Consider the following 15,632-nt stretch of genomic DNA (forward strand, 5'->3'; position numbering starts at 1 on the left):
TATTATATTTTTGCTCTTTGTGAGCTTTAAAATATAACACAGATAATGTGAAAAGAGAGGAAGACAGGTGAAAAAGCTTTGTGACTCATGCCCAATGTCAGGAACACCTGATTTGCATTTGCTTGTACGGAGTCTATGGCTGAAAGCATTAGGCCCCGTTCATATCTAAAAATCGCCAAATGCTAGCCATTAGCGTTAGTGTTTCAGAAAGTGATTTTTCTGCAATTTGACTTGGAAAAATCATTGGACACAGTAGCGTTTTGAGAGCGGTCACGATTAGCGGTTCTATACATGCTAATCGCGATCGCTCCAGAATTGCCACCAAAACGCTGCAGGTAGCGCGTTTGTGATTATCGCTAATTGCAAAACACCCTCGATCATTGCAGTGAGAACACTGCCGTAGGGTACAATAGGCCTAGTTTTAAAAACCGCTAGCTGTTTGCGGTTAGCGGGAATTCCCGCTTAGGTGTGAACGAGCCCGGAGAGGCAGAGGATCAGCAGGATAGCCAGGCAACTGGTATTGCTTAAAAGGAAATAAATATGGCAGCCTCCATATAGCTCTCACCTCAGGTTCACTTAAAGTGAATGGGAACTCGTTTTTTAATAAAAAAAAGTCAGATACTCACCTAAGGAGAGGAAGGCTCTGGGTCCCATAGAGCGTCTCCTCTCCCGGTCCCGGCTGCTGTCCTGGCTCCCCCGTAGCGGTATTCGACCATTTCGGTCAAATACCACTGTCTCCCGGCTGAAGGGAGGCTTCAGAAATGCTTCAGGAGCTCGAGAGCTCTCAAAGACGGGCCACTCTACACTGCGCACGCACGCTCGCCCTCTATGACGCACTCGCGTGTGCGCCGCCTGTCTTCGGGAGGACTCGGCTCCCGAAGATTTCCGAAGTCCCCTCGGCGAGGGATGAGAACGGAGGAGCCAGCGCAGCACGGAGGGCATCGGGAGAGGAGAGGGATGGCTCAATAGGACCGAGCCTTCTCTCTCCTTCCCTCTCCTTAGGGGAGTATCTGACTTTTTTTTTATTTACATCTGGATTCCCATTAACTTTAAACTGGATTATTAGTAGTAGTCAGATTTCATTTATACGCCTGCCAAATAGAAAGATTCACACTTCACACCCTGCGTGGGACGTTATGGTAATAATGCTGAGAAAGTTCTATATTTATAAACACAAGATCCTTGATAACAAGATCTGATTGTTCCCATATCAGAGAACACTTATGCCAGCGTTAGTAATTACACCATGGCAAACTATGTTTTTCTTTTTACTAAAGGAAAAGCTACTGTTTGAAGTGGAAGTTGTCTGAACCTGCCCTTACCGAAGTAGTTACTTAGCAGGCATGTGCGATTTGGATGCCATAAGACAGAAGCTCAAACCTGAATTTCAAATGTTAACAATTCTGATTGTGTCACATGATTACATATCCCACAGGATTTCCAGATTGTCATTGCTGTGAAGCATTAGCATTCTACAAATTATATAATATGATAATATAATATTCTTTGAGGTGATGTAAAACATGGCTGAGAAAAAGGATGACACCCTCTTTCAGATGTGAAACAGCATACAAAAGATGCCAAACAAAAGGCAAGAAAAAGTGCTGACACTAGACTGCATATAGGGGTGCTTCAGAAGCTGTGTTAAAGGGCAACTGTATTGAGAAGAATATGGAGGCTGCCTGCCATATGCATTTCCTTTAAAACAATACAGTCACCTGGCAGTGCTACTTAACTTTTTGGCTGCAGCAGTATTTAAATACAGAAACAAGCTAATCTTGTCAGATCTGACAATATTGTCAGGAACACCTGATCGGCTGCGTGCTTGTTCAGGGTCTATAGCCAAAAGGATTAGAGGGAGCGGGTCAGCAGTATAGCCAGGCAACTGGTATTACCACCTTACCAAGATAATAAGGGCAGGCTGAAAATGGCAGTGTGTGTGGCCAGAGTACACAGCTGCAGTGGTGCTCAGCAGAGCTCGAATATTCGAGTAGCTCGAATATTCGAGCTCTTTTTCAGCTATTCGAGCTCGGTATTCGAGCTCCGAATAGCTGGAGCTATTCGAATGGGCTATTCGAGTGAACTCGAATAGCCCATTCACTATTCGCGCTATTCGAGCTAACAGCGCTATTCGAGCTCGAATACCGAGCTCGAATAGCGTCATAGCCCAGATTGATGTCCTTAGAGCCAATCAGAGGGCTCCCAGGCCCTCTGACGGCAGCCAATCACAGAGGGGGACCCTGGCCAGCCCCTACCCTATAAATAGCGGCCGCCATGTTCCGTTTCTCCGTCCTTGCCTGACTTTGCACAGAGAGAGATCTGCTCCTTTGTGCGTTGGCTTAGCAAGAGCTTTATTGTGGTCATTTACCTAGCGTTTTTGCTCACATACACCTCCTATATACACCTATATTGTTGTTAGTTAGATAGACATTGTATCTTAGTTAGTAGCTTTTGTGTTACATAGAGAGAGACAGCTGCTGCAGGCTTACAGCTTTAGGCCTCAGGGCCTGCCTGTGTGGGCAGCTGTTCTCTCCTGTCCTCTGTTTATTTCTCATCTATACCAGTATTTCTGCTGTCCTTTACTACTGATTGATTGTATTTTGTATTGTAGTTATATACTGTAACTGTACTAGGACACTCACTGTCACTGTTCATAGGCTAGCTCCTGCGTGTGCGTGCACTCACTGTCTGTGTACTGTACACACACTATTTCCTTCTGAATAGTTATATACTGTAACTGTACTAGGACACTCACTGTCACTGTTCATAGGCTACTAGCTCCTGCGTGTGCGTGCACTCACTGTCTGTGTACTGTAGTGTACACACACTCTATTTCCTTCTGAATAGTTATATACTGTAACTGTACTAGGACACTCACTGTCACTGTTCATAGGCTACTAGCTCCTGCGTGTGCGTGCACTCACTGTCTGTGTACTGTACACACACTCTATTTCCTTCTGAATAGTTATATACTGTAACTGTACTAGGACACTCACTGTCACTGTTCATAGGCTAGCTCCTGCGTGTGCGTGCACTCACTGTCTGTGTACTGTACACACACTATTTCCTTCTGAATAGTTATATACTGTAACTGTACTAGGACACTCACTGTCACTGTTCATAGGCTAGCTCCTGCGTGTGCGTGCACTCACTGTCTGTGTACTGTACACACACTATTTCCTTCTGAATAGTTATATACTGTAACTGTACTAGGACACTCACTGTCACTGTTCATAGGCTACTAGCTCCTGCGTGTGCGTGCACTCACTGTCTGTGTACTGTAGTGTACACACTCTATTTCCTTCTGAATAGTTATATACTGTAACTGTACTAGGACACTCACTGTCACTGTTCATAGGCTACTAGCTCCTGCGTGTGCGTGCACTCACTGTCTGTGTACTGTACACACACTCTATTTCCTTCTGAATAGTTATATACTGTAACTGTACTAGGACACTCACTGTCACTGTTCATAGGCTACTAGCTCCTGCGTGTGCGTGCACTCACTGTCTGTGTACTGTACACACACTCTATTTCCTTCTGAATAGTTATATACTGTAACTGTACTAGGACACTCACTGTCACTGTTCATAGGCTAGCTCCTGCGTGTGCGTGCACTCACTGTCTGTGTACTGTACACACACTATTTCCTTCTGAATAGTTATATACTGTAACTGTACTAGGACACTCACTGTCACTGTTCATAGGCTAGCTCCTGCGTGTGCGTGCACTCACTGTCTGTGTACTGTACACACACTATTTCCTTCTGAATAGTTATATACTGTAACTGTACTAGGACACTCACTGTCACTGTTCATAGGCTAGCTCCTGCGTGTGCGTGCACTCACTGTCTGTGTACTGTACACACACTCTATTTCCTTCTGATTACTGATTGATTATTGTAATTTCTAGTTGTACTTACTGTTACTACTTACTGTACTAGTAGGGACACTCAGTCACTGTTCATAGGCTAGCTCCTGCGTGTGCGTGCACTCACTCACTGTCTGTGTACACACACTCTATTTCCTTGTGATTATTACTACTGATTATTGTAACTTCTAGTTGTACTTCCTGACTGTTACTACTTACTTACTGTACTAGACACTCACTCAGTCACCTCGCCCACCAACCCACTCCATTAAAGTACCCCACTTTTCACCCGCCCTTTTAAAAAACGTTTGTGTTTACGCCCAAAACATCGAAGATGTCTGGAAGTGGCAGCCAGCGCGGTTTGGGCAAGGGGAAGGGCAGCAAGGGAATCAGGAGGAGAGGGAGCAGCATTGTGGCAAGCCGCGGGCGCGGCTGCGACACCATGCACAGTTCCGCAGCAGCAGCAGCAGCGTCAGTGGCTAACATTCCTCCTATAGCCACTGGCCGTGGACGCCTTGGGCGCCGCCCAGCAGGAGCATCTGCAACTCACGCTGCAGAGACACAGCAGCAGCAGCGTGTAGCACCTGCTCCGATTTTCCTCCAGCCGGGTCGGAAACGTCCCATTGAGGAAACGGATGCAGACACTGTGGTGCAACTGATGACGGAGGATGAGCAGCCCGCCATCAGCTCTGCATCCGAGGCCTCCACCCTCACCACCACCACCACCACCCCTGTTCGCAGCAGCCGCCCAGCAGAGCCTGGGGAGGAGGCCAGTTCACCGTCACAAGTTGGCGACCTGTCACTCAGCAGTATTTTTACCCCAGGCACCATCAGGGTATTGTCTGCTGTTGTTGGCGATTTGGAGGAGGAGATGCTGATGGGCACTTTGGGGGATGAGGGATTGGACAGCAAGACTGTGGCGACAGTCAAGCAGCCCATCCATGCATCAGGAGAGGAGTTTGGGGGGTCATCATCCCAGCAGGACATGTTTCAGGAGGGGGAGGATGATGATGACACGGTGACAGACAGAGACTGGGTGCCACCAGCTCCAGGGGATGTCGTCATCAGCAGCTCTGAGGAGGAGGAGGATGCGCTTGTGGGCCTTGCAAGGAGGCGCATCATTGCAAGCATTGGCAGCAGTAGGCAGGTCCCCCAGCCTGCTGGTGTCTCAGGCTCAGCAGCAGCAGCAGCAGCATCTGCCAGTACCACCACCAGCCACACCCAAGCCCCCCCCCCCCCCCCAACCACCACAGGGAGACAGGCAGCAGCGGTTCCATGCCGTAGGGGGTTGTTTTTGTCACCAATCTGGCGCTTTTTCACCATGCCCACTGTGGACAGCAAGTACGCCACTTGCAACCACTGTCAGCGGAAGTTGAGCAGAGGTGCAGACCCCTTAAAGTTCAGCACCAGCTCGCTCATCAACCACCTTGCTGCGAAACATTTCCACCAGCATGAGGAGTTCCAGAGGCTGAATGCATCTGGTGCTGGCAGTGGCACCACACCCATCACTGCACAGCCTTCAGCAGCAGCAGCAACAGCAGCCACCCGCCCTCCTGCTCCTCCAGCAGCACCAGCAGGAGTGCGGAAACGCACTGCTCCTCCCCCCTCTGCAACTCCTGCCGCCGACACTGAGGCCTGTTCTGGCAGCCAGTCCTCAGTGGCCTCCTCTGCTGTGTCTGCTGATTCCCGTGCCAGCAAAAGGCCACGCCAGAGCCTTTTGAGCGAGTCCTTCCAGGGGGTGGTTAGGGCTCTGCCTCCCAGCAGCCGTCGCGTGCGGCAGCTGAACGGCTTGCTGGCACGGGCCATGTGCTCCTAACTCCTGCCGTACACGCTCGTGCAGGAGGGGAGCGACATGCGTGCGCTGCTTGCTTGTGCAGCCCCAGACTGGCAGCTCCCCAGCAGACACTTCTTTGCCCGCAAGGCCATTCCTGCACTGCACTGCTTTGTGATGGCCAATGTGGAGCGAGGGCTGGAGCACGCGGTTGGTGAAAGGGTCCATGTCACCATGGACTCCTGGAGCAGCTGCTTCGGGACAGGCCGCTACCTGTCCTTCACTGTCCACTGGGTCAGCTTGGTGGAAGGGGGTGAGGATGGGAGAGCAGCAGCGGGCACAGCAGCAGCAGCAACACAGTGGGTGGTGCCACCCCGCAGGGTCGGGGGAACTGCAGCAGGTTCCTCCGATCCTCTGCCATCCTCCGGCACACCTGGCCAAACCCCCCGCCTCAGCAGCAGCGTGAAGGCCCGCCACTGCCAAGCGCTGCTGCAGTTGGTCAGCCTTGGGAAGACCAAGCTGACGGCAACCCATGTGTTGGCCAAACTCCAGGAGCAGGAGAGGATTCGGCTGACCCCCAGAGGCCTCAGAGTCGGAGAGGTGGTGGCCGACAATGGGGCCAATCTGGTTGCCGCAATAGACAGGGGAAACCTGACCCACATCCCCTGTCTTGCCCACGTGCTGAACCTGGTGGTGCAGAAGTTCTTGCGCACCTACCAGGGGATGGGCGAACTGCTGGAAACGGCAAGGAACGTTGTGCGTCACTTCCGGCGCTCGGCTGCAGCCTGTGCGAGCCTGGAAGACGTGCAAAAGGAGCTGGAGCTGCCACGCCATCGGCTGATCCTTGACGTTCCGACTCGCTGGAACTCCACCCTGGCGATGTTGGAGCGTCTGGTTGAACAGAAGCACGCTGTCAACCAGTACCTTGCCCTGGTCACTGTTTCCGCCGCTCAGAGAAGGGACAAGACCAGCAACATCCCGTCCATCGTCCCCGATGATGACTGGAGGCACATGCAGCAGGTGTGCTTAGTGCTGGCTCCCTTTCTGCAGGCCACTAACATGGTGAGCAGGGACCATGCTATGGTCTGCGAGTGGGTGCCCCTGGTTTGTCTGCTGAACAGGGCCCTCGATGCTTTGCTGGAACAGGGAGCGGCAGCCTTGGACCAGCAGGAGCGGCAAGCAGCTGCACAGTCCACCTCTGAGGGGGAGGAGGACTTGGTGGAGGTCCCTGACCTTGCTGCTGATGAGGGGGATCAGCACAGCGCAGCTGAGTTGGTGCGGGGGTGGAGAGAGGATGAGGCGGCAGAGGAGGAGGATGAGGACAGCACTGCCGCCGATGTGCCAGCAAACGTGGCCCGCCTCTTCCCAATGGCAGCGCACATGCTGACGTGCCTGCGCAGGGACCCCAGGGTGATCCAGATGAAGCAGAGGGAGGACATCTGGATCAGCATGATGTTGGACCCGCGCCTCAAGGGGAAGTTGCGCCAGTTCCTGCCGCCTGCAGGAGGAGACCCAGCGCAACAAATAAGGAGCTTGCAGCAGGCCCTTGTTGAGCGCTTGGAGGAAGCCTTCCCCCAGCCTTCCACCCCCACTGTCCAGCCAGCACAGAGGCAGCAGCAGGTGCCTGCATCCAGCAGCAAGCGCCCCACAGACCTGCTGTCTCTCAGCCACGAGCTCTACAGGACTGTAGAGGCTCCGGCAGCAGTGACTAGAGAGGAGGTGCATGCAGCAGCATCCTCCTCCGGTCACAGCCAGCACCTGACCCGCATGGTGGCTGACTACATGGGGTCCTACAGCGGGCTTGACAGCGATGCCCCTGTTGATCCCATGGAGTATTGGGTCAAGCGCCTGGAGATCTGGAGCGAGCTGGCGCAGTACGCCCTGGAAGTGCTGTCCTGCCCCCTTCCAGCGTGCTGTCCGAGCGCTGCTTCAGTGCAGCTGGTGGCGTGGTCACCGAGAAACGCTCACGTCTGTCTCACAAGTCTGTGGACAGACTGACGTTTCTCAAGATGAACCAGGCGTGGGTGGAAGGCGAGTTCCTGGCCCCTGTTGTCGGCGAGAGGGGGACATGAACTGGCTGCCGGAACTTAGAACCATCATTAATGTGCCTTACCACCCTTTACCACCTCCTGGCTCCTGCTCACTAAGCCAGCCTGGTTCACTTTGACTATTACGTCGCCTGCAGCCACACATTTTACAACTACAGTGGGCTGCTGTGTACTGCCCTTCTGCTGTCTGTCTGTGTTTCCCACTGCCAGGGTACACAGAATTACATTCTGCTGCCACTCTGCCACCAGCTATTACGTCAAACAATAGCTGCTCACATTACTCCTCCATTCCTCCTGCTGCTGCTGCTGTCGGTCTGTGTTTCCCACTGCCAGGGTACACAGAATTACATTCTGCTGCCACTCTGCCACCAGCTATTACGTCAAACAATAGCTGCTCACATTACTCCTCCATTCCTCCTGCTGCTGTTGCTGTCGGTCTGTGTTTCCCACTGTCAGGGTACACAGAATTACATTCTGCTGCCACTCTGCCACCAGCTATTACGTCAAACAATAGCTATATCTGTGTAATTGGTTGTAAAACCAAAACGACAAAACCATTAAAAAAAAAAAAAAAAGGTTTAATTTTTCTGAGGTGCCCGGGTTGAAAACTGTGTTGTCCCAGTTGTGTATTGGACACGATGTGGGCTGCACGACCGCTGTCTGGGACCTCCTGCCTGCTGTGTTTATTTACAGCCCTGGTATCACCGCTAGGTACCAGGGCTATTATGTCACGCTGCCTGCCTCATTGACTGCCTGCTGCCACACACTCATCCTCCTCCTCCTGCTGCTGAATTTACCTCCTGCTGTCTGTGTGTTACCACTGCCAGGGAGCACATACAATGGCGCTTCCAACATGCGTGCGCCACCAGCTATTTGTTACGCTCAAAAATAGCTGCATTTCTTTAAAAAAAAAAATTTGAAAAGAGAAATAAGTGAAGAAGAAGACGATATAGAAGAAGATGAAGAAGAAGAAGATGAAGAAGAAGAAGAAGAAGAAGAAGAAGAAGAAGAAGAAGAAGAAGGAGAAGGAGAAGAAGATGAAGAAGAAGAAGAAGATGAAGAAGATGAAGAAGAAGAAGAAGATGAAGAAGATGAAGAAGAAGATGAAGAAGATGAAGAAGGAGAAGAAGGAGAAGAAGAAGAAGAAGAAGAAGAAGAAGATGAAGAAGATGAAGAAGAAGATGAAGAAGATGAAGAAGAAGATGAAGAAGAAGAAGATGAAGAAGATGAAGAAGATGAAGAAGATGAAGAAGATGAAGAAGAAGAAGATGAAGAAGAAGAAGAAGATGAAGAAGATGAAGAAGAAGAAGAAGATGAAGAAGATGAAGAAGAAGAAGAAGATGAAGAAGAAGAAGAAGATGATGATGAAGAAGATGAAGAAGATGAAGAAGAAGAAGATGAAGATGAAGAAGAAGACAATATAGAAGAAGAAGAAGATGAAGAAGAAGAAGATGAAGAAGAAGACAATATAGAAGAAGAAGAAGAAGAAGATATAGAAGAAGAAGATATAGAAGATAAAGAAGAAGAAGATATAGAAGATAAAGAAGAAGAAGAAGAAGAAGAAGTATATACAGTACTGAACAAAATTCTGGACACAACTTCTCTTTCCACCATTTTTTTTTTTAAAGGAACATCCCCACATAATCACTTGCTGTTGTTACATGGAAAAAAAGATGTTTCTTGCATCATTCACCCTCAAAACAAGTGTTGGAAGCTATTTAAGGCCAATTCGAATAGTCAGCTCGAATAATGAGCTCGAATACCGACTCGAATAGTGAGCTCGAAGTCCGAGGTTGAATCGAATAGTAAAAATTATTCGACTCGAATATTCGACTGACCTCGAATAATTTACTATTCGAATTCGACCAAACTCGAATTTTAAAAAGGGGTATTTGAGCACCACTGCACAGCTGGTCTGCACAGCAGCTGGTGTGGTGCCGGAAAAGAGGGAGGAGCATGCAATATCCACACTGCCACCACGCTACTCTCACTTTCACAGGAGGCACTGATTAAGCCTCGGATATCCTACAGTGCCTTAAATCTGGCCCTGCTTTTAAGCAATACCAGTTGCCTGCCTATTTTGCTGATCCTCTGCCTCTAATACTTTTAGCCATAGACCCTGAACAAGCATGCATCAGAGATCAGGTCTTTCTGAAATGTTTGTCCAATCTGACAAGATTAGCTGCTAGTTTTTGGTGTGATTCAGTCACTATTGCAGCCAGTGGCATAACTAAGGAGATATGGACCCCAGTGCAAGTTTCACCTTGGGCACCCCCAAGCACTCTATACAAACCATCTATAAAACATCAGTTGGAGCATGGTGGCAAGAGAGAAGCATAATAAATCCACAACAAGCACAAAACAATACATATAAGTACCAGGATTGCCTACCAACAAAGTGCTTATTATATAATAACCACTTCACATCTAGACCGGTTTTCCCCTTCTGGACTAAAGAAGTTTTGACATTTAACCTTCATGGTGGTAAGCCCGAGCTGACGCGGTGACGCGTCACATGGGGTGAAGAAGGTGGTTGTAGATTGGGGCATAGATGCTGAAAAGCAGGAGATCTGCCAGGCATTACAAAGGCCCTAAGTGGCTGCAAACCTGAAGTGCTTGGAGTCCGCCAGGAGAAAATCATGACACAAATGTTAAAGGTCTTGTATTATCTGATGAGGGTGATGCCCAACTGCCAAGGCGCGCGACTGTTTGCTAGCCCCCCTGCCAATGGCATATAGAAGGTAGGGGGACCAGTATCTGTACAGAGGCGCTATACTTGGCTACACAACTTCTGAGTTACTCCTATCTTTTGTAAGGCTTGGTGGTGTATTCTCCACAGTCAGCATGCAACGCATGAGCTGACGTGAAGGAGGTACACACACTAGCACAAGGAAACAGGCTATCCCTAGTATAGTGGAGGGGAGGACTGACTCCAATAGGAGATTGTGGCGCACAGAGCCAGTGCAGATCCGACAGCCACAAACAATACTTTCGCTATAACGTCTCAGCGCAAAGTAGTGCTGAGCACATAAACCAGAACTGAGGAAATCAGGACAGGTAGTCAGAATGAACGCTTGCTTAATTAGCCACTACTTAGTGACAGCAAGCGTCCACAATAAAACAGACTGGAATGAGGCAGCCAATGCGTTGCGGCGATGTCGTGCCTCACAAAGACAGGACAGGATAGTCAGGAAATAGCAGGATCAAGATAGATGAATGTAACACAGATAAATATACAATAAGTATGATTTCCTTGCGTATTACAATTACAGCTATCAATGAAACTATTTGTAACGTCTGACTAACATATGTATATATCGGCAATGAACCGATATATGACATAAGCAGGAACACTGACTTAGGACTGGAATGATACAGGGAACAGGACTCAGAAGGATTCGCTATCTCTTCGCAGAGATGAACGCAATCCACAAACGGTAACAGGACAGGATTCAGAAGGATTCGTTATTTCCTCGCAGAGATGAACGCAATCCACAAACAGGACCAGGAACAGGATAACTAGCTCAGCACGGGTGATCAACGTGCTAGAACTGACTAGCTGAACACAGGATATAAACAGTTCGTGTACGTATATATCAGCGTCACTGATGTATCAACGTAACACGAATACAAGGAAAATAATAAACGTGCTGGTATGCATATATATGGGCAATGAACCAATATATGATGCAAAACCAGCAAAGTATCTTTAGAACAAGAAACACGATCGGGGGCTGAAGCGACAGCAAGACAGGCTTAAACTGAAGCTATGAAAACCCGAGGAGTCCTGCAGGAAGCAGATCTTTATACTGAGGTCATCCAATGGGAGCAGACATGCAGATTCCCACACAGGTGAATGGTAATCAGTCACAAGCTGACAGCAGGGAAAGGCAGACAAAGCTATGCAGCTTGCATGGAAAGAGATCAGAACTGCCTGAGCTGCAGCACTACTACTTCCAGCAATATCTGCTGCAGCAGCGATCATGACATCTTTATTATTGCCTGAGGAACCGGGCTAGAGACCCGCGAAACGCGTTTGTTCTGGAGTACGAATTAAATCTTGTTTAAACCATACATAGTGGTTGTGTTTGGTTTTGGGTTGGTAAGTCCACTCTTGCCCCCCAGGGCATCTGTTTTTACCCGTGATCAATTTTTACTCTGCTGGCACCTCTGTTTCCATTGCAAACATAAACAGCTACGTTAAGCAAGATAAAGTGATCAAAGGGGATAGATTTTAAACAAGTTTAAAAAAGTTATTTCTTTTTATTTTGGAAGTCACCTTCAAGAGCCATCTGCCTGAAATAAGAGGCTTTTCAGTGCTGATGTCTTAATGTGGTACTACAGGCTAACTGAGTCATTATGCCCATATATACCTAAGGGCTCAATCTCACGTTTTTGTAACCAAGAAAGCGATTTGTGCTTGGCGTTATAGCATGCAGGCATTCCTAGCATGCAAATAGAGTCCCACATAATACACAACAAGCTCAGAAGGCTGACGCTTTCATTTTAGGTTAGTAAGGCAGATGCCTGCTATGAACTATATTTACAAATGTAACTTACTATTCACAAAAACAACCAGTTCACCCACTAACAATGTTGAAATAATGGGGTTGTGAGGAGCAGATCGATGCAAGGCTAATACAGGCTAACAACAACTGAGCTTCATTCTAAATAGTTTTCTCATATTTCTTTTAAAAAATTATCTTTTTTAGGGGTGCTCATGAGGAGAAATAAACAGGTTATTAAAGCGCACCTGCAGCCAGAAGAAAAAAATAAAAAGTTACTTTAGATATCCAGAGGCTTCCCTAGTTTTCCTACACCCCTTTGTTCCTCTGCTGAGACTATTTTGACAATATTCAACATTAACGCAGAATATTGTTTATGGTCACACTTTCCTCCATGTACAACCATGGTCGCACTATGGGCCCCTGCGCAGTGTGGCCTTCCTCGTACACAAAGGTGAAGAGGGTTCCGGCCAACAGTGGAGGGGTTGAGGCTGATCAAGGACACATCTGGAACATCTAAATATAGATCTAAAGTGGTAAGTATGTAGGTTTTTTTTTGGGGGGGGGGGGGGGGGGGCCTTCAGGTTTACTTTAAAATAAATACTGACCCACAGAGCTACCGTGTATAGTGTCACTGATGGAAGTCCCATAATGATAAGGGACACCATAGTTCTGTACAACCTATGTAGCCTCCACACTTCCTAAAATGGCCTCTCCCCAACACTATAAACATGTCTTTATTTTTTTTAACAGCAACCTATTCCTCAAAATTTAGACTAAGCTTCCATTGTTCGTTTAACTGCTGGAATTTCCGTATAGGAGACTAAACATACCACCTCTTTATTGCCGCTGACTCAATGGTGTTCAGATTCTGGCCTTCCAAACCCAGAATGTCTTGACCTGCTTGGCTATCCTACCCAAAATCAGAGTTGTGTTGGAGCAACACTTTTTGTTGACTTGTGTCAGTGAAATCCTCATTTAGAAAGGAGTTCAAGGGTGAAGCATTATCCTGTTCTAAGACAGCCCTGGCGTGAAGGATTAGAGATCTTCCATACCTGTGAAGCTTACACCATTGGTTTTGTAAATATAGAGATACTTCCTCAAGGCATTAAAGCACAATACTTTGAAGCGTAATTACAGTTTAGAAATATTATTATAATTGATTTATAAAGCGTTAACATATTCCCTGGCACTATAAACAGTAAGAAACAAATATGGGGTACATAATACAAATGGCATACACAAAATATTGACATTACTATATCTATCAATTCTGCATCATGTACTAATTACAGCGACAAATGTAATCTGATGATCAAAATGTATATGCAAATTCAAAGTCACCAAATGGCGAGAGAGCCCTGTCTATGAATACAAACCAGTTTCCTACTTGCTTATTGACTAGACAGTTATCCAGTCTACATTTGACCCAAAAGTAATGCCATCTGTATATAAATTTAAAGTTCCTCATGGTTACATTAATCTAGTGTTTATCTTGTATAAGACAGTTAATAATGTAGCATAATATTCAAACTGTAAGCACAATACAGCTATTTTCCCACTGCACAGGTCTGTTTGGAGTAGAGAGGAGAAAAAAACTCACTTCATGCAAGTCTTATCTCCCTGGCATTGTAATCCCGTTATTCAGTGGCGTAGCTAAGAAGCTGAGGGCCCCGGCGCAAGTTTTACATTGGGGCCCCCAAGCCCTATATTCATAACAATTGATACGGCCCACCAAAACCAATTAAGGTAAACCATAGCGTCAGTGTCCGGTTCCAGAAGGGGATGGGAAACAGTGTGTTAAAGAGACTCCGTAACAAAAATTGCATCCTGTTTTTTATCATCCTACAAGTTCCTAAAGCTATTCTAATGTGTTCTGGCTGACTGCAGCACTTTATACTATCACTGTCTCAGTAATAAATCAATGTATCTTTCCCCTGTCAGACTTGTCGGCCTGTGTCTGGAAGGCTGCCAAGTTCTTCAGTGTTGTGGTTCTGCTATGAACTCCCCCTTCCAGGCCCCTCTCTGCACACTGCCTGTGTGTTATTTAGGATTAGAGCAGCTTCTCTCTTCTCTTTTACAAGCTGGATAAATCGTTCTCTGAGCTGGCTGGGCTTTCACATACTCAAGAATTACAGACAAGGGCAAAGCTGTTTGCAGGAAGAAACAAGCAGCCTGAAACTTCAGTGCATGAGAACAGGGGGAAAGAAACACACAAATGATCTCTTGAGATTCAAAAGGAAGGCTGTATACAGCCTGCTTGTATATGAATGTATTTTCTATGTGTGGACATACTGTACATCAACCTACTTCCTGTTTTGGAGGCCATTTTGTTTGTTTATAAACAAACTTTTAAAAACTGTTTTTAACCAATTTTAATGCGGCGAGGAGCGGAGAACTTGTGTCAGAGGGTAATAGGAGATGCCCCCTAACGCACTGGTATGTTTACTTTTGTGCGATTTTAACAATACAGATTCTCTTTAATGATTACTACTATTCAAAGCATCTAAAGAAGTGATTATTATCATCACAGGACCAATAAAGAGTGAATACTGTGGTTGAGGGAGGACCCCGATGCAGTGGCAGCCTCAGCACCCCCTATTGCTATGCCACCGCTGTTAATGCCAAATTCAATGAACCGGTGTGTGGCGCTACCGATTTATTTTGAAAGATAGTCTTGCTTAAATAAATTTTTTAAAAAATCGTTCAGAGTGATATAGGTGAGAACCTGGGCGATTTCTGTGCTAGATGCCATGAGTTGAGTATCTTTGGGTAAGACTTCAGCACCACCCATCCTTCATCATCTCAGTGTTTTTTTGAAGGTCTGAGTATTTTCTTGATTGTTGTTGGATCAATAAAAGGCATTTTATTGTTAAGGCGAGAAAATATCACCTAGGAGAAAACTTAGGAGAAAAGTGAATTAAATAAGGGTCATTGATTTAATTACAAGAAGCTGCAGCTTCTGAAGAACTTCAAGCAGAGTGCCTACAAGCAGAGTGCCTACAAGCAGAGTGCCAAATGTGGTTACAGGGAATTTGCAGAATACACTTAAAATCAAGCTTGTTGGATTTGCTAGCAGATCTAGAAATGTTCCTACGCAACATTGACAGTTCATTAACCACTTCAGCCTTCAGTCGTTTTCACTTTATGCATCCAAACAATTTTCACCTCCCATTCATTAGCCTATAACTTTATCATTACTTATCACAATGAACTGATCTATATCTTGTTTTTTCCACCACCAATGAGGCTTTCTTTGGGGGGTACATTTTGCTAAAAGCCACTTTACTTTAGAATAAGAAAAAAACTGAAAAAAAATCATTATTTCTCAGTTTTCAGCCATTATAGTTTTAAAATAATACATGCCTCCATAATTAAAACTTACGTATTGTATTTGCCCATATGTCCCGGTTATTACACCGTTAAAATTATGTCCCT

At 46.8% G+C, this 15,632-nt stretch overlaps 1 protein-coding gene across 1 annotated transcript in view; it reads left to right on the forward strand.

Moving 5' to 3' along the window:
- The window catches only part of LOC137561570 (high mobility group nucleosome-binding domain-containing protein 5-like), a gene marked incomplete at both ends in the record, with an annotated part of 92,980 nt that extends 83,850 nt beyond the window's left edge, over positions 1-9,130 (forward strand). Inside the window, 2 exons of the mRNA XM_068272881.1 lie at positions 5,838-5,851; positions 8,643-9,130. Coding sequence (XP_068128982.1) covers positions 5,838-5,851; positions 8,643-9,130 — 502 coding nt within the window. The remainder of the gene's footprint in view (positions 1-5,837; positions 5,852-8,642) is intronic.
- Positions 9,131-15,632: the final 6,502 nt, after the last annotated feature.

Source organism: Hyperolius riggenbachi, chromosome 3 (assembly GCF_040937935.1).
Source record: "Hyperolius riggenbachi isolate aHypRig1 chromosome 3, aHypRig1.pri, whole genome shotgun sequence".
NCBI lineage: Eukaryota > Metazoa > Chordata > Amphibia > Anura > Hyperoliidae > Hyperolius > Hyperolius riggenbachi.